General features: G+C 29.6%; 1 protein-coding gene across 4 annotated transcripts; it reads left to right on the top strand.

Moving 5' to 3' along the window:
* The first annotated feature begins 2,369 nt into the window (after positions 1–2,369).
* Positions 2,370–15,858, top strand: LOC107444077 (uncharacterized). Of its 4 annotated transcripts, none has more exons than XR_015432722.1 (4): positions 2,370–2,657; positions 3,937–4,010; positions 4,095–4,583; positions 12,016–12,534. XR_015432722.1 is itself a non-coding variant. In XM_087159971.1 (4 exons), exon 4 carries the CDS (start codon positions 12,378–12,380, stop codon positions 13,107–13,109), a length of 732 nt encoding a protein of 243 aa, XP_087016097.1. In that variant the 5' UTR covers positions 2,408–2,657; positions 3,937–4,010; positions 4,095–4,583; positions 12,016–12,377; the 3' UTR covers positions 13,110–15,858. The 4 variants fall into 4 exon arrangements, 3 of the variants coding, with proteins under 3 accessions (XP_087016101.1, XP_087016097.1, XP_087016098.1); XM_087159971.1 differs by having other exon boundaries at positions 2,408–2,657; positions 12,016–15,858; XM_087159975.1 differs by lacking the exon at positions 12,016–12,534 and having other exon boundaries at positions 4,095–11,236.
* Positions 15,859–19,553: the final 3,695 nt, after the last annotated feature.

The following is a 19,553-nucleotide window of genomic DNA, read 5'->3' as shown; positions in this document are numbered from 1 at the left end:
CAACACCGGAGCACCGACGGTCAAAGCCCCCCCCCCCATCTAATTTTTTTTTCAAAATTAAGTTTCTCTCTTTTTTTTTTTAAGTAGGAAAGAAATTTTGCGAAGATAGAATTGCAGAATTTTTTTTTTGTAATGGCTTGTCTACTTTAACATAAAGGGAAGGGTGAAAAAAAACTATTTCCCTCGGTGAAAAGACTATTTCCCTCTCTCAAAGGAATAAACAATCCCCATAGTTTGGTCAGGAGTGCGATCCAAAGTTTGGACCTCATAATGTTAATGCTCGAGAAATTTTTCACGCATTTATGAAATTTGCTTATGCAAAGATAATTCCATGCATAAAATAAATTTTAGTTAGTATTTATTATTTTTCATTATTTTATTTAATAATAGACGAAAAAATTTTGAATTATTAGGTATACTATTTCTTACATAATTTTAAAGTTAGTAATTTTACATGGCGAAATACAAAGTTTGGGCAAAATCAATTTAATAGTTCCTGAGAAATCAAGTTTTGAAAAAGTCGTACTTTTAAAGTTCGATTTCTCAGGTCCAAACTTTGGATCGCTTTTCTGACTAAACTATGAGGAAATATTTTCCAGAACTTAAAATATCGTCTGAACTAATTAGTTAGCATAATAGCCACTCGAATCATTAAGGTGGAATCCTAGATCCGATCATTAGATCAAAAGTTATTCAGAGTGGTCCGGTTTTTTTTTTTTTTTTTTGCACACTGTGCAGTGAGACAGAAAAAAAAAATAACAGAACACCCTGAATGTCCTTTGATCAAATCATCGGATATTCACGTTCTAGGACTCCATCTTAATAGGTGGTGGCCTCAAACAAGCTAATTAATTGGTGCAGACGGTATTTTAAGTTATGAAAGACACAAAAAAATACTTTCTCTGAATAAACATAACATAACTTTTTTTCAACGGATTCAATTTTCTAACTCCCAAAATATAGGGGGTAGCCGCTATCTGGGAAATGTTGTCCCAAATTATTTGGTTAGGAGAGCGATTCAAAGGTTGAACCCTTTAATGTTAATTTTATTTATTACATATTTTGCCATATCTCGAGAACTTTCTAAGTAAATTGAAGATTTTTTGCACGCAATTATAAAATTCGTTTATCCTTTATTTATACATATAATTATTTCAGGAGTTTGATGGAGCAGGATCAATTTGATGAACTTGCTTTATTGTTTATTGAAAATGAAGGCAAGAGAAATAAATTTTAGTTTCAGATTAATAAAAAAATTCTTTATAAAAATTTATGCTGGGCAATTTAAAAATTGCTGTGATTTTGTTATTAGTTTTTTAGTTTATATTAATTAACAACAGATTAGCAATTTTTAGTGGACTGTATTTCAAATTATTGATGCATTTACATTTTGCATTAATTGTATATATTTTTTTTTCATTTTATATCAATTTTTTCTATTTACCTTTTTTTAAAGTTTTATTCCAGTGAAATCTTTCTTACAGCTTTTTTCTCAACAAACTTAAGTTTACAAATCTATACTTAAGTTTACAACTAGAACCATTAAGTACGTTTAAAAATCTGTATTTTAAATATGTGTTTTGTAATTATTTTTAGGCGTCCTGCTGGAGTCATGCACTTAGATGTGTTTTGTAATCAAGAAGAAATTTTTAATTATGATAACATTTTATATTCTAGTGCTAAATTTAAGACTTTCAATATTCTGATATACTGTTTATATGTGAGCAAGTAACTTATTTTTTATAAATATATTCGATAATATGATACATAAATAGTTAAAATTGCGATTAGAGATGGAGTACAGAAACTTTTAGAAAGGACCCAGGCCAAAAATTTGTGCCTCAGGGCCCCGAGGTTCAAAGTTATGGCACTGATCAAACCGTGACCAACATCCCATTATGCAGCTCTATTACGGCGTAAATAACCAATCCTACTACTAATTAATTTTGAAATCAAAAATTCGTTCTGTCTGTTGAGACCATCTCAGAAAATTCCTTCTCGCTAAGAAAAAAATGAACCATAGAACCATTCCACCTTTATTAGAAGGGAGTTTGGAGTTCAAGGGGCAAGTACAAAAAATGAATAATGTTCTATTGAATAAATATGTACTATTTTCTTAATAATGTTCATCGCTTTTTCTCTTTCACATTGTAGGAAATACTATCGCAAGGGAGCATTTTTACCAAATGCGGTTGCCGCACCTCTAATTAACATTGAAAGAGTAAGGAAAACTGATTTATGTATTTCACCAATCAGCAGGAACTATAATATCTATGCCAATCAGATTCGCATATTTTATCGATGATGCTCAGAGATGCGCCTTTCGCTCAGTTGTGTCGTCTGTTCGCTCATTAATAAAAATATTTTTACATGTAAGCTATAAGATAAACTTTTTCTAAACCTACTACTTCATGTTGTATACCATGACCACACAACAACTTTTGTTTTGTTGTTATGGGAACTGATTTATTATTTGAAGTGAGCTTTATTGTAATTATTAGAATATAAAGTCTCCAAGGCTAACAAAAATTAAAAACCCGGTCAAAATAGACAAATGCTTTTAAGAAACCTATATATTAAGGGTGTATTTGTCGAGAAAAACATATAGATTAGGATTTTAGCACAGTTGTCAAGTTTTTTGGAAAGTTGCATTTTCCGTGAGTATAAAAACAAAATATTGCAATAACTCTTATAATCTAATTTATGTTTCTATCTTTTTTATACTTTTATTTCAATGATTATTTTTATATGAAATTTTCTTGTTCGAGGATTATTCTGAGGTTGTGAGTGGTATGTGGAAAGTGAAAGTGTGGAATTTCTCACTCTGAAATGTATAAAATTTTTAAAAACAAATATAATGTATGTAATAGTATGAAATGAAAAAAACAAAATTGCTTTTTAGTGTTCAGCCTTTATAAAATTGAACCTTTCCTTTGCATGCAATTTATTGACAGTCTCACTATCCTCAGTAATTTTGGTGTTACCTTGTTATTGTAAATAAACCTGTAGATGCCTGCAAAAGAGGTCACGAAGACTCTTTCGAGCACCCCTCATTAAATTTAATAAATTATAAATTGAGCTTATTGCATGTCATGTTGAATCTACTTCTATTCTAAACCGATTACATTATAGTTTTGTTTTCTGGAGTTTACTTCCTGTTTCAGTTTAATCTGTCAGCATAAGAAAAAACAATTATAACTTCACTTCTAGAAAATGAAGTAGAATTTAAAGGGTTTTAGAAAACTAATGAACTGGAATTCAATTATGAATCATAAAAAAAGTTGGGTGGATAAGTAAATAATTCCAAGCAATTCAAGCAAATGAAATCATTATGCTTTTTGCTTTCGAGTCTCATATAAGAGTGCACAGGGAATAAACATTTTTTATTTTATGGTCATTAAATCCTACTCATGTTACTCATTTTTTAATTCACAGACTAATAACAATCTTATCCTTATATTTCTGATTTTTTTTAAAAATTTGTAATGCTAACGAGAAATACCTACCCTTAAAGTGAAGGAAAGATGCCTAGAAAAAATTTTCCTGCTAAAATCGTCTCAAATTAAAGATGGTCCCTTGGCATTAAAAAAATTTTCTTATTACGGAACTATTCATTTTTCTTGGGTTCATTAAAAACTGAAAATTAAAAATAACTGTAAATTATGCTTCTTTTCAATTAAAGGCAAAAAAATGACTTATACATCAAGACGACTTAAGCGCCAGGAGACGTATGGGAAATTTTTAATGAAGGTTTATGGTAAGCAACTAGAACTATTTAGGTTATCTTATTCTAAAGATCATTTTGACACTAACAAATAATTTATAATTCACCTAGTTTCGATCAAGTTCTTTATAAATAATCCAATCTGGTTTAATTATTTTGATTCTTATTTCCCTGCTTTTATATAGAAATCATATAATTAAGTGTTTTCACAGCCGGAATTCCATCGAGCGCACTTAAGAGGACACATCGTATGATGTAAAATTTGACAAAATGGGCATCGTAGTCTGTAAGTTACACTTTATATCTTTTATAACACGTAGCTAACAAATCTATTCATAAAAACATTGATAATTAATTTCATTTTTCGCAGTGTTTTATCTCGTTGGGGGCCTAATTCTGGAGGGCATTGAGACTCATCGGCTCCAAAAACCAATCCAACGATTAAAGAAAAGATTTATTGCCGACCACGGTGCTAATTGTGAGTATTGCAAAACGCACGACACCAGCAATTTTGCAGCAGATCAGAGCTTGACATCAGAACTTACAAGAACGGCAAACTTCCACGGGCTCTCAGACGACCTGATGGAAAAGGCATTCAAGATAGCCCGAATCCTCCAAAAACGGGAGGAGGAGGCTGCCGGCTCCCCGCCTAACATTAACCCTACGAGGAAGCTGAGTGCCCCGGCACCAATCACACCACCCCGCCATCGCCTGTTGCTGGCCCCTCCTGGGGTCCCTGATGTTGCGCATATGCTTCCCGATGCTGTGCTGAAAACCCAAGATTTTTAATAATGTCAACAATGTAAATAAACAGCAAAATAATTCAAAAGAATAAAGCATTCTTGAAAACTTTAAAAAGGTAGTTCTTAGAAAACCGCGTTTGATATCTAGCATAAGAATATTCTTTTATCAAATTGATAGTTTTTGATGAAGAGATTAACTCATCAACCAAAAATCTTAAAACGATCTATAAAATTAAAAGAAAAAAGATGAGTATATCATGCGCAGGTAGACAATTTCATGTGTAGTAATTTTTTTGTTAAAAAGCAATATTTTTTTGAAACGTAGCATATCTACAACTAAAATATTTTGGTTTCATGCTTGTTATGTATTAGATAAAACTAAATGTTCAATAGGTCATTCAGGGATATAAAAGATCACTCAGTAATTATGGAATCATAAAATTGGAATTATAGAATTTGAATTAAATTATTTTATGTTCATAAATTCGAGATGGAAAGTTTCTGATAAAAAAAAGGAGACCATTTCTATTATACGGTGACCATCACTGATTTCAATTGTCTTACACTGCAAAGTTATTCTTGGTTAATGTTAAATTATGAAAGTATAATCGAACATGAAGACTGAAAAAATTTTCTCCTGTCCTTTGTAATTTTATATTTTGTTACTTGTAGTATAATAGTACAAATATATTTCATGAAGGAGAAGCAAAGCCTTATCATCTGTGAAATAATAATATTTTTTCCCTCTTTCTATAAAATTCAAGAGTAATTCAAGCTTGTGGTAAAACCTAAATTATATCTTAGAAAAGAAATTATTCTATTAGTATCTATATAAACCACATTTTTTGCAGAGATATGTGAACCACTGTACTGCCGCATTACGTAAGGTGACCAAGATCTTCAGAAAACTAAAAACTGGTAAAAACATTTTTAAAAGAACATTCGAGAACTCAGATCTTTTCTCTTCCAGTTATTTAAAAAATTCTTAGAGAATCTCTGCGAAGTATCACAAGTTCTCAGAATATTTAACTTTAAATATTAATTTTGAAATTTTAGAACCAGTTTTTAGTTTTCTGAGGGCGTAGGCCAGCTTAGCATAGCAGATACATTCATGCCTACTTAAAAATGATCGTTGAGAAAGACTTTAATGAGTGGTACCAAAAGGAAAGTAAGATAGGAGAGCAGTTGTGGGTCAGGAGATAGAGTGATTGCCACCCAATGAGGTGAACCAGATTCGAATTCCGGCAATGCCTGGTTCAAGTTCTTAATAAATAATCCAATCTGGTTTAATTATTTTGATTCTTATTTCCCTGCTTTTATTTAGAAATCATATAATTAAGTGTTTGATAATTTAGAACAAAATGCTTTCGAGTCAACAAAAAATGCTAGGGGGAGAATACCTACATATCAATTTAAAAAGAATAAATATATGTTCTAATTTATTTTGAAATATCTATTCTGTGATTCAATAATTTATAGCTAAATTATTAAAATGTTTTTCTTCTAAAAATAAGATTTTTCCGAATAATGTTAATAATCATTAAGAATAATACCATTGATAAATTTAAAATGAAGGTTTATGTTTTATTACAATATTTAGTTTCTCAGGGATATATATTTTTAGCTTGTTTTAACTGATACATTTTGTCTTAGTCTTATTTCTTTTTCTTCCTTGGAAAGATACTAAAGATGAAAAACAAATCAGTTGTATGATTTATAAACATTTAACTTACACATGAACAAAGGAAATAACAAGAAATAGAATCTATTCATTGGTTTGCATAAACATCTTTTGTTAGTCATTACAATTGCCATTCCCAATTTCTCACTCATTTGTAGGCGTGCTCTAACTTTATGACTCAAATAGTATGATTCTTGAAAATTCAAAAAATTTATATCTAAATACAATTTCTGAATGATTTGGAAAGCTTTCAATGGTATTAAGCTACCAGGTGCTTTTTCTTCTGACTTGACAATTGATGGTTTTATCTGGTTTTGTCATGTCAAAAAACCCTTTTTGACATAGTTTTTAACAACTGTCAAAAATCCAAAATATTAGTATAAAAATAATCATTATAAATAATTATTGTATTATAACTATGAGGTATTTATAAATAAAACATGTAAAATCACCAGTGATCAATCAATTATTTTCTTGAATTTCATTAAAACTTCCTTCTTTTTTTTTGACAATTACAGTTAAAAACCCAAATTTTGGTTTCGGAAATATTAAATAATTATATATAAAAATGTGTAATATTGCCATTTATTCAATCTGTTGATTTGTTTAATTATTGAAAATAAAAATACAAAATCAATCATCTTACAAAAAACACCTAATTATCATCTTATTCATTATGTGTAAAATCAATTTTCATTTATTTCCATTTTAACGATTACATGCAATTACAAAAAATTAGTTTTAAAGCTCTCTGTACTCCAAGTTTATTTTTCAGTTTTGCATAAGACCGAAATTCAAAAACTTTCTTTTGGTTGATGATGTTGGGGCAAAAATTGAATGTGGACGTACCAAAACTATTGTAACAAACTAAGATAATGCGTAATTAAGAAATTTATTCTAACTGTGCTAAATATTGCAAAACCTTTGAAATGATTGATTGGAAAAAAATATTAACTCATTTAAACAAGCATTTATATTTTTAGTCAATCGTAATTCAGGGGTCTGTCTAGGCTTTTCTGAGTGGTACCTATTTTGTGAAAATTTAGACATAATTTGTGAAAAATTAGCAATTATATAAAAAAATGAGCACAAAACATGGATTTATTGTTTCTTAAGGGATACAAAAATAACATTTTAAGAAAAAGTATTTTGTGAAACTACCGTTTTTACTAAAGTTGAATTTGTGAAGGTACCGCTAAACGGTAGTAAATTCGGCCTGGACAGACCCCTGTAAATTAGTTCATTTATGAAAGAATATATCAATTATGAATTCATAATCATGATTTACTGGCAATATTCAATAAATGTACAATAAATATTAACAACTGCTAAGAATAAAACTGTATATATCTATGCTAAGAATAAAAAACAAATTCTAAGAATAAAAAAATTTCTTAAGTTTAAATCAGACAATTATTGACAGATACTTTAGTTTTACTTAATTTAAAAAAAATCTGACTAAATTGTGGCGTAACCGAATTAAAATCAATATTTAGATTGATAATAATCAGGGTTGGGTTTTTGTCGCCAAAAACTGGTTTTTGACATGAAAGTGGTAAGAACCATGTTTTTACCGGTAAAAACCTACTGTTTTCTTTAATTTATGACATATAGCGGACAATATATTATTTTCACATAATTGCCTTTATAAATGAATGTTGTAAATGATTGCTATTGATTTTGCAACTACATACATGTATTCTTATAGAACAGGGGTGGCGAACCTTTATGTATCAACGTGCCATTTTTTCTAGAAAGATGTTTAATGAGGTCATAGACGTGCCATCAAACAATTTTGATTTACGTGATTATTGGTAAAATAATAATACTAAATACTATCAATTCAAAACTCTTCATTTACTTAATATTTATTACGAAATTCTTATTATTTATTTATTCAAAACTTATTATTCATTACGAAATTTTTTTTTGCAATGTCTCAGTTTTATGCATAATTAAACTTTAAAGTAACATCAGTGTGACTTCTGTTGTTGCAGATTAGATGACAAATAACTTATATTAGGGTTGTAAGATGTTAGTTTAAGCAGAATGCACGCTGTAGTGGAGTCGTCTGTCAAACGGTTTCTAAGCGAGTGTTTAATGTTTTTCATTTCTGAAAATAATGACTTGAAGCCATAGGTGGTCGAAAATATAGTTAAAATAGCACGAGCCAGCTTCTTCAAACAGGTAAATGTATCTGGTAACGAATTCCATGCTTCCAAAATTTTGTTATTGGCATTTTTACTTATATTGCTTGTCAATCTTTCTGTTTCGATTAATTCCAACTCTTTTTCTTGTTTCAATAAATTTTTGAATCCATATTGAACTAGACTGGAAATCAATCAGCTGCATTTCAAATTCTTCAATTCCAACCAATCGAATTGGGACAAGTTCAATTTATCAAATGAAGTCTCATCAGGGTACATAATAAACTTGAGTGTTTCTGATAATTCTTTGAACTGGGAAAATCTCGCTGAAAATTTCTTGATTGAAGAATCAATAACAGAAATAAATCCTTCAGTGACTTTTTCTTCGCCAGGTTTCTCGTGTATATCTAAATCGTTGATACTTTTTTTCAAGTTTGGAAAATACTTGTAGTTTCTTGTAATAATATCGTTCCTGAAAACATGCAGTTTAGCATCAAAAGCTCGAATGAGATCTATCAAGACGATAATCGTTTTATTTGTGCCTTGAAGCTTCACATTCAATTCATTGAAACGCTTGCATATGTCTGTAAAGAACATCAATTTTGAAAGCCACATAACATCCAACAACTGTGGGCATTGCTCAATTTTCCCCTCATTTTGCAGAAACAGTCTGATTTCTTCCTAGCAATCAACAAAACTTTGAAGTACGTTCCCGCGGCTCAACCAGCGAACATTATTATACATCAGTAAGCCATTATACACCGAGTTGACTTCATCCAACAGAGCATCAAACTTTCGCTTATTTAAGGCTTGCAAGGAAATGAGATTTACTATTTTTGTGACTACCGCCATTTCATCATCAAGAAATGTTAACTCTTAGCACACAAGGCTTGTTGATGAATGAGGCAGAGGAATTCAAGAATCGAGTGCCCTACGTATGTTTGAAATGAACTTATGAAACCAATTTTTTTGCCCGCCATACTTGGAGCACCATCAGTTGTTACCGAAACAATTTTTTTTAAGTCAATCTCTTTCTCAATGAGCGAATTTTTAACAGCCGTACAAATATCTGTGCCCTTTGTAGTTGTTAGCAACGATGTTGATGCAATTAATTCTTCCTTAATGACGTTTCCTACACAATATCGAGCAAAACAGCTAAGCGTGCAGATTTAGTGATGCCAGTGCTTCGCTTTTTTGACTAACGAATTTGTGATTTGTTTCAAAATGCCGTTTAACAGACGATGTTCTACATACCACTGTTCCAGACAATAAAAAACACACTGCTTTGTCGCCTTTACTAATCATGTCATATTTCTCTGTCCATCGAGTTTAAAATTCTCTGATATGCTTACTATTTTGCTCTTTTGTTTTCCTTGCTGAACTAGCCATGTTAAATAACAGTTTAAAATCGCAAATATAACACAAATAAACTTTAAAATACAAAAAAAAAGTTGTGTCAACGAAATTGGACTATTATGCTTTGCGTAAACAAATAATGCGTCACTATACTTCGTTTCACCTCAAGCTTTCACTACAGGGAAAGGTAGGAAATATATTACTACGCTTTTGAAAAGTAGTTCTTTGCTATTTTGGAATTAATTACAATTTGAAAGTGCCTATAAATACAAATAAGTGTTGCATAATAAGAAAAGTTAATCTTTGAACATGTATTACAAGTTTTATCATGTTTAAATGTACTTAATTTATAAATACAAGTACCTTCTCGGGAAAGCGAATGTATAAAGAAAATGTTTTAGTTTGGTGACCAAGAGACGAAAGGATGAAAAATTTGCGCGTTGGCTATGCATTTACTCTGGCGAGACCAACTGTTTCGAGTCTCCTTATTGCCTTCGCTTAGGCGTCGTATTATCTCCTGTGCAGTTTTTGTTTCGCTTTCACTCGCATAGCTTAATTGTTCTTTTGTTTTGTTTTCTATTAGTTATTATATGCTAATTTTTTTGCTAGTTATTTATTGTTAGCTTGCTTTTTATGGTTATTAATTGATTTTTTTTGTTGCATTAACTGTTAATTTTTTATAAATAATTGTTAATTTTTTTTGGTTTCTTGTGAATTATAATTCAGTTGTTAATATGCTTCATAGTGAACTTTGTGATTGGTAGAGAGCCCAAAATATTGTGACGCGTGCCATTGATGGCACGCGTGCCACTGGTTCGCCATCCCTGTTATAGAAGGATATACATTCATACAGAAATATTGTAATATACTTATTGAAAATAGCGATTCTTACTTTTATCATTACAGCTTGATTTGCAAAGGATTCAAAATTTTGCACTTCTTAATTGTTAGAAATAAACAAACAAACAAAAAAGCTTGGAACTATTAATAAATTCAAGAACTAAAAAGAAGAATTTAAAATTTGGCATTTCTTAAATATTAGAAATAAGCTAAACAAAACTTTCAAAACTTGTAACTACTAGCAAACTCTAAGTCAAGAATTACTGCTATTTTGTCAAGTTAAAAACTTTTATTCAATTGAAAAAGCACATTAAACAAAACTTAATTACAAACAAAATTGCATGTTCAGTAGTCGGGGTCACTGTGCCGAAGCATACGATAGCAAGTGACTAATTTTGCGCATTTTTCATTGCCCAGTCTCATTCGCATTTTTATTGCCATGTCTCATTTCTGTGTAAAATATTGAAAGCAAAATTGATTAAAAAAAAAGTTTATTTTATGAGGCTTTCTTTTTATGTGTTTCTCAAAGCAAAATTTTATGAGTGACAGTAATCAATCTTGACATTCTTCAGTAATGTAATATGCCAAACAAAATGATGCTTGGAAATGTTGAAAATTTTGTTTAGTATCCTAATATTTTACTTCAAATAGTACCTATGTTTTGATATAATCATGTTGGGAAAATGCAAGAATCTGTTCTTAAATATCTTTTAACAACTTTTTTTCTAATTTTATTGCCCAAAAATGAATTAATTTTAAATTATAAGTAGTTAAACTCAAATAAAAATACGGTTTTACCAAAACCATGGGTTTTTGACAGAGGGTTTTTTGACATGACGGTAAAAACCGTCATGTGTCAAAAACTTGCCAACCCTGATAATAATAGATAACTAGTACTCATAATTATTTCTTGCAATAACTATGAATTGAAACTGAATAGTTATAATACAACATATAATATTTGAGTTTATAGTATCAATAGTGCCACATTTTTAGAAAAACATGTTAATAATTTTGGGTTTATTATTTTTTTTATAGTATATAATTTATAATGAAAGTATTGTGTCTGATTTATCTGATAAAATGTCTTCAATGATAAAAAAAAAACTTGTTCCAGGTTTTTGTCAGAATTTGGTAGTTTGTGACAGTTTTTGATTTTAGTAGAAGTTTAATAAAGAATTGCTTGTTAAATTTAATATATGCTCTCTAAAGCAGAGTTTTATGAAAGTTTTTTTAGCAATGAAAAACCATTTTAAAAATTTTGTTGCTAAACCTGCTCAGTAAATAATCCTAGGATCTCAATAAATCTGAAGTCGTAACAATTGATCTTCACATTGTATTCCTTACAAGTACTTCTTTTATTAATATTGTTAATTGTTAGAAATTATGCTGTTAAAAAAAGTAAGATAAACTATAGAAGCTAACAATATTCTATTTAAGTTGAAATTTATTAATGTTATTTTAAAATCTTATTTATGTTAAGGTGAAATCTTATTCATGTTGATATCATTTATTTTCTTGCAGGTGTGTCCTTTTTGTTACATATTTCTTCCTCTTAAGAATATAATGGAAATCATGTTGCCTATTTGTAGTTTTTATTGTGCTAATGAAAACTCTTTTCATACTACTTCGATAAAAACTGTATAGATTTAAAATAATTCATACTGTTGAAAACGTTTTTTGTAACAAATGCCATACAGTATTTCAAGAAAGTTCAATCTAATTGTGCAAATTTTTGTTCATACTATTATAAGTCCTTATTCTTATAATCTAACTTAAGCATTTTTCCTGAAGTTTGTTCTTGACTTTTATTGTCTTATTGTTGTAAACAAGAACCTTATTTCTGTGCGGAATCCAATAAAAATATTTCTAGAGAAGGTAATTTAATGGAGCACAATATTGTTGATAATATAACTGATACTGAAGACAAACTTTTTTATTGTAGCATATGCAACAAAAGTTTTTCAAGAAAGTATTGTCTTATTAGTCACAGTGTTGTTCATACTGGCGAAAAACCTTTTTTATGTAATGTATGCAATAAAAGATTTTCAAAAAAGGACCATTTAATTACACACAATCTTATTCACACTGGAGAAAAACCATATTCTTGTAATATGTGTAATAAAAGATTTTCTCAAAAAGCTTATCTAACAAGACACTGTCTTGTACATACTGGAGAAAAACCTTTTTTATGCAATGTATGCAATAAAAGTTTTTCAGAAAAGCGTTATCTAACAATTCACAGTCTTGTCCATACTGGTGAAAAGCCTTACTCTTGCAATATATGCAATCAAAGATTTTCTCAAAGATATAGCTTAACAAAACACAGTTTTATTCATACTGGTGAAAAGCCTTATTCTTGTAGTATATGCAACAAACATTTTTCGAATAAGCATTATCTATTGAGTCACAGTCGTTCTCATGTTGATGAAAGTGAAAGAAGTTATTCATGCAATGTATGCAGTAAAAGATTTTCTCGAAAATATCATCTGACTGAACACAGTGTTGTTCATACTGGAATAAAACCTTATTCTTGTAGTGTATGCAAGAAAGCATTCTCACAAAGGTCTAACCTAACGAGGCATACTCATACTCATGCTAATAAAACTCCTGTCTGAAATACAAACAAATTAAATCTAACTAAGCATCATGTTCCTCATACTAATCAGAAGTCTTTCTTGAATGACAAAAATTGATTTTCCCCCTAATTTTTTTTTTACTCAACAATTTCTTAACATTGGTAATATGTATGATTTTTTTTTTTTTGTTAAAGCTTACATATTAACAAATTTTGCAAATAATTCATTCTAATTTATTTAAGCAAAAGGTATTTAAACAAAAACTTTTCATTTTCTTTATTTACTCTAACTTTTGTCAATTTAATAAAACAAAGCAAATAAATTTTTCAAAAAATGCAATAAAAATAGTTAAAATAAAAATTTCTTAAAAATTTAAAGAAATTAAAATATTTCATTTATAAAAATTGGTTCCTAACTTGTAGCACAAAATAGATAAATTTTAATATCTGAGTTTCTAGAACCATTTTGCTTTTTATGGATTTTATACGTAGAGGAAAAATGAGTGTGACAAAACGGAAAATATTCTTGAAAAACGAAGTTAAATTTTAAACAGAGTTTGCTGTTAATTTTTTGTATCCCATTTGCCTTTGTGACATAGTTTGATATACAATGGGGCATGCAAAAAGGACGCTTTACAGAATCAAGCATTGCCTTCTTTATTGTGAAAAATCTTACTCTTGTAGTATATTGAGCACATGCTTAAGTCTAATTTAGTACTACTTTGACTTGTAACATTTGTTGAAATTCTTTAAATATTTGTATAAAGAAATGTTATTGAAATTGACACAGTATTATACCATTCTCGTCAAATAGCATATTTTTGTAAAATATGCAGCTAAGATTTTTTTTTAAAAAAAAAGAATGACTGCTGTAATGGATTAGTCTTCTTATTCTTATGAATACATTGTAAAAGTTGTTAAGAAGATTATATTATCTTTTGTATATTCTTAATAACTACCCTTATCACTTTTTTATGATTTCTAATGCATATTCTCCCTTGTTCTTCGATTGACGAAATATTGTGATAATGAGAATTGTGTTTATTCGCACTGGAAGTATAGTGTAGCTTTCAGGAGAACTCCTCCAGACACCCGTCTCGCGTCGTGACGGATACTATGGTTACGAGAAAGGTCACTTCGAGTAGGGGTGTGGGGTTAATAGTTTTGTCTAAATCTTAGCATAGGTCGTCGTGAGTAAACCAATCGACACCTTCTTCTTCCATTTCACCCCCCTTAGAAATGTGCTCTACCTTATTACCATTGCAGCAGACAGCCGCAGACTTTCAGTCTGGAGGAGTTCTCCTCAAAGCCACACTATTGTTAACTTACTTTAAATAGTCATTCTGAAAACTTTATCTAGTCCATAACAAAATGCAATATAGTTATAAGTTAATATCCTCATTTTAATGGTTGCCTATATTCTACTTTCTTGTTTTTCAAAAAAACACTGGTAGTTTGAAGCTCCTTTCCTCCTCTATTTTCAAACCAAGCTTCAATAACTACAGTAAGAATAAAAAAAAAAAAAATTAAAACAGGGAAATAAAAGATATGTGTGTTGGCAAGACAGCACTTCATCAGGGGACACACTGCCTGCCAACACACAGGAGCCTTTCTGTAGTCCGTGGAAAAACCGAAACTGACAGTGCCCCGAGTTTCTTTTTGTTTCATTTTTTAAGATTTTCAAATAGAAATCAGCACTTGATTTATTTATAATATTTTCTTACTGATTTGGCAATATTTTATTTTGATTTGGTTATTCTAACTGTAACTATTTTTATTTATAAGTGGGTGTATCATTTTTAAGTCTTACTATGTGTTGTGTACTTTGAAGTTGTGTTTGCTGGTTCATTATTTTTCTGTGCTTTTCAATTCTTAAATGATTTTCTCTTATTTGTCTATCCATTATAGGGCCCCGGGGCACCACAACACACATATCTTTTATTTTCTGTTGGCGCTTTTCCATTTTGATTTAATGTTTTAATTGTTAATTTACCTTTTTGTCTTTTCCTGTATTTGTAAATAAGATTTATTTCCTGATTACAGTAAGAACAAATTTACTTTCAATTATAAAACGAAAGTAAAAATGCTTAGATGAAAGAAAGTTAAAAATTAAGGGAATAATCCAAATTTTTATAAAGAAAAAATTCCACATAAAAAAATAGTTAAAAAAGAAATTCTTAATCTTTTAAAAAATGCCGTAATAGGGTCTTAGGCTTAGGCCTTTGCAATAATTAGTTTAAAATATATCGAAAAACTCTTATAGAATTCTTACTTAATGTGTTCTGGGTAGAAGACCATTCTCTATAAGAGATCCATGTATTCTCCTAAGATCCACATGAATCTTAAGAGGTTACAAAACAGAATCTTAACAAAATGGATCTTAGGAACATTTTCAGTTTTCAGTGCAAGGAAATGTTAAAAATGAAAAGTTGGAAAATTGACTCTTATAATGTTTTGAAAAAATGATTTATGTAATTTTCAATTTGATTTTATTAAATTAAAGAGTGCATTGGGAAAAATGCAATTTTTTGTTATCTTTTAATTTTTGTCATTTTTTATGCCTTTTCTTTGCAGTGTTCCCTTTACTACAAAATGTGATCATTATTCATCCTAGTCTTTATTTTTTAAAATTAGTGTGTGATTTTTATTCAAGAAAAGATATATTTTGAAGAATTATACTGTAGATACATTGAAATAAATGTCATTTTATTTATGTTGTAAAATGTTGTTTAAATTAAAAGAAGAAAAAAGACTTGTTTATTTCTTGGAAAGTTGTTAGAAATTTTATCCCTCACATAAATAAAATGTAGATTTCGTATATACTTGGGTTTTTAAGAAAAGAATCCAGACCACGTGGGGTTTTTCGTGTTTTTTCATGAAAAAAAAAAAACCCTGATAACTATAAATCAACACATAATTTGCTTTAAAGTTAATGAATGGAAGCATTGTCATGAAATCAAATGCACATGTTGTTTTGTAGCACATGCTCATTTGTGTTTTTCAGCGTGTTAATTCTTTATCTTTTAAAATGTACAAAACAATTAATTATCCACTTTTATCTTCATTGTACTTTTTCCTTTTGAAATGAATGAAAAAGATAATAAATTTTAAACATTTGCTTTCTCCACGTGGCAGAATTGTGGTAGGGAGTAACTTACGATATACGCTTGTTACGTATTGCCGGTATTGGTTTCTTTGGTATCTAATATGGTTTTTCCGTTTACTCGCTTAACATTTGGATACAAATCAGCTGCCACTTTTTAATTTTGAAAATAAAAGGAACATAATTTAACTTCATTTACAAAGCTGTATTTTTTTTTTTTTTTTTTACGGAGGCTGTTTTTTTCAACTTCATGATTACCTTGTGCAGTCATCTTTGTTTTTCGTTATGAAACATAAATCTTATTGAAGAACAAAATGTATTCCATTTTATTTATTTTATTCGCCTTCTTATTTTTTTTTCAATTTTGAATCCAATTTAAAACAGGGTTTCTCCGAATTTAAGGAAACCCGATACCGCAGACTGATCCAAGTGGTCACCCATCCGCTGTCAGTGATGTTTGACTACGGTGATCTACTGGGAACCGCATCGGTTTTCACTGACCACAGTACTGGTATAAAATATCCTCAGGGTAGACGGATCATGGGTTAGAATCCCCTTGCGGTTGGGCTTACCGTGGGAGGTTTTCGTGATTTCCTTCTTGTAACGAAAATGCTGATGAATTCCACCACAAGGTCCTCTATGAAGATTAGTTTTGGCTAAATGCTTGATCTAGGAGTTTCCTTGTCTTCTGGGTTGGGTTCAAAATTATTTGGTTACGGAGTTCAACATTGAGAATCGTAAACTCAGAATTTTATTGGCTGTTCAAAGCCGGTTATAAAATGAAATAAAATAAAATACATTTGAGGCAGAGGATAAATAGTTTTTAGATTGTTCTGATGATGATTTTGATATCACAAGAAGTCCCGCAATGGACTGATCGTTAAGACACGGTTCCCAGCAGATCACCGAAGTCAAGCATCACTAGCTGCGGTCAGTGTGCGGGTGGGTGACCACTTGGATCAGTCTGCGTAGGGACCGAGGGTGTGCGGTATGAGTCCTCGTTAAATTGTTCTACCTGTAAAGTGCTCGACTTCGCGTGCAGGTCGTTGGGCTATCCCCTCTGCAGAGTATCAAAATTGTGACGGCTTGTCCTCGGATCATCCTCAGGGATGTTTCCCAGACAGTTTCCAATAGCCCATTGTGCAGCTCTAGTGCGACGTAAATTAACTACAACAACAGCTATCACAAAAAAATTTTCGAAGCTGCTAATTCAGAGACTTCATATAAATATATATAAGCGATAATAATTTAGAAAGTTCGAAGCACAAATCAAGCAGAAAACGAAGAATATTTAAAGATGCGTATGTTAGCAAAACAGCACTTCATGAGGGGACACACTGTCTGCCAACACATCAGCCTTTCTGCCTTCAGTGGTAATACCAAAAACGGAATGAAATGTAAATGCAATGAAAAAATTAATGACATACAAACACAATTCAAAAGTACGCAGAGTAAGACTTAATAATGAAACGCCCACATATAAGAAAGATAAGGTTACAGTTGGAATAAAGAAGTCAAAATAATATATAAATTGTCAAATCTCTAAGAAAATCTTTAAAAATATATCAAATGCGGTCCCTTTCAGTAATCTTGAAAAATAAAGCAAAAATATTCAATGAGTAAAAATGCCAAAAAAGTGCTGCCATCTTTATGCAGCAGGGGCAAAAAAATCCTAAATTTCACCGCATAGACTTATATATGCGGGCTTCAATTTTGGCCGAATTATTTAAACGTCTTTAAAATACTTTGAATTAAAAAATTATAATTACAGTACTTAAAAGGAAAATTATTATTCTTAAATGTAACTTTGAAATTGCTAATAGTTGAAAGAAAATATGTTTTATTATTGCAAATAAATTTAAACTTAATAATTTGACCAATCAAAATAATTTTACAAATTTTAACGTATAGGTTGGAATTAAAATATGTTAAACTAATAACATTAAACTTAAAATCTTTTCTTTTATCGTATAATCCGATAAAAAAATTTTGGTTGTGAAGTCTAATATCAAGATCTAAAAAATTTGGGGCCATTTTCATCTGAATTAGTCTTTATTAAATTAAGTTCCTTAGGATAAATATCTTTAATTAAATTAAAATCATTACTATCAAAAAATAAATCATCAATAAATCTAAACTCAATTAATAAATTATGTTGTAAAAGCTTTTATTTATAAAAATGTAAGAAAATATTAGCAAATGCACTTGAATAACAATTTCCCATTGAGGTACCTTGAATTTGTCTGTAAAAACAAATAGCATTAAAAAGATAATTTTCAAAAATGTTTACATTGCATAAAATAATCTAATCTTCCAATCCCTCATTACTCAAATATTTATCAAAAATTTCGAAACAAATATTCCTTAAATTATTGTGTGGTATTTTTAAAATCACATGTAAAAATATTATTAATTTTATAGTAATTTAAATATTTAATAACGTCTTGGTTGCTGTTTATAATAAAATGCTTATCATTTAAAATAATGTTTAAATAATTAAAAAATCTTTTCCAAAAACAGAATTATAGCATCCAGTGCTGCAAGTAACAAATCTAAATTCAAACGGTTTTTGGTGGAACTTAATTGTTAGAAATAATTAAGGCTATAATAAGGATAATTAAAGCTATTGATTTTTAAACCTATTTTCTTGGAAAAAGACAAAATTCGATTGTAAATTTCTTTTTTAGAATTATTAATTTTGACAAAAGTATTATTGTTTTCTTTATTAGTATTATTGTTAAAAAGTATTATTGTTTCTTTTCTTTACTCATTAAATGCCTAAAAAAGTTTTTGCAAATAAAGCAAAAATTATTAGATGTTTTGTCAACAACACAAATAATAAAATTATATTTTAGTTCCTTAAATATATTTAATAATATGTCCCCTGATGAAGTGCTGTTTTGTTAACATACATATCTTTAAATATTCTTCGTTTTCTGCTTGATTTGTGGTTCAAAATTATTAAAATAAGACAAATTTGGTTTTCTGCTTTTAGAACTTTTCCATTTTGACTTATTATTTTAAATGCTAATTTCTTATTTTGTCTTTTTCTGAATCTGTGTAAATCAGTTTCATTCTTTGATTAGATATATATAAACGATAGTATTTGTAGATTAAGGGAGCATGATTACATATGTCCGTCTTCATGAATTCGATAAATTATCTATTGCCACACATTGTTGGAATTTAGGGCATAAATTTAATTTTAATAGCATCAAAACTAATTTTAACCCTATCGCATGAGCCCACCTTCATGCTCTGGCATCTTTTTTCGTTCATACGAATACAGATTCTTTAATTAACGAAATCCTCACAAACCTTCAATAGCGCTTGGAGATGCAGTCTGCCGTGATTTGGCTCTCTCAGCTTGCGCGGTTTTTA

Source organism: Parasteatoda tepidariorum, chromosome 1 (genome assembly GCF_982258835.1).
Source record: "Parasteatoda tepidariorum strain Cologne lab strain chromosome 1, Ptep-v5.0, whole genome shotgun sequence".
Taxonomy (NCBI): Eukaryota; Metazoa; Arthropoda; class Arachnida; order Araneae; family Theridiidae; genus Parasteatoda; species Parasteatoda tepidariorum.
This window is presented reverse-complemented; position numbering and strand designations above follow the sequence as displayed.

What these genes read in the sequence shown, in the direction of transcription:
- LOC107444077 (XM_087159972.1), top strand. Translation starts at nt 12,378, where the DNA reads ATGGAGCACAATATTGTTGATAATATAACTGATACTGAAGACAAACTT.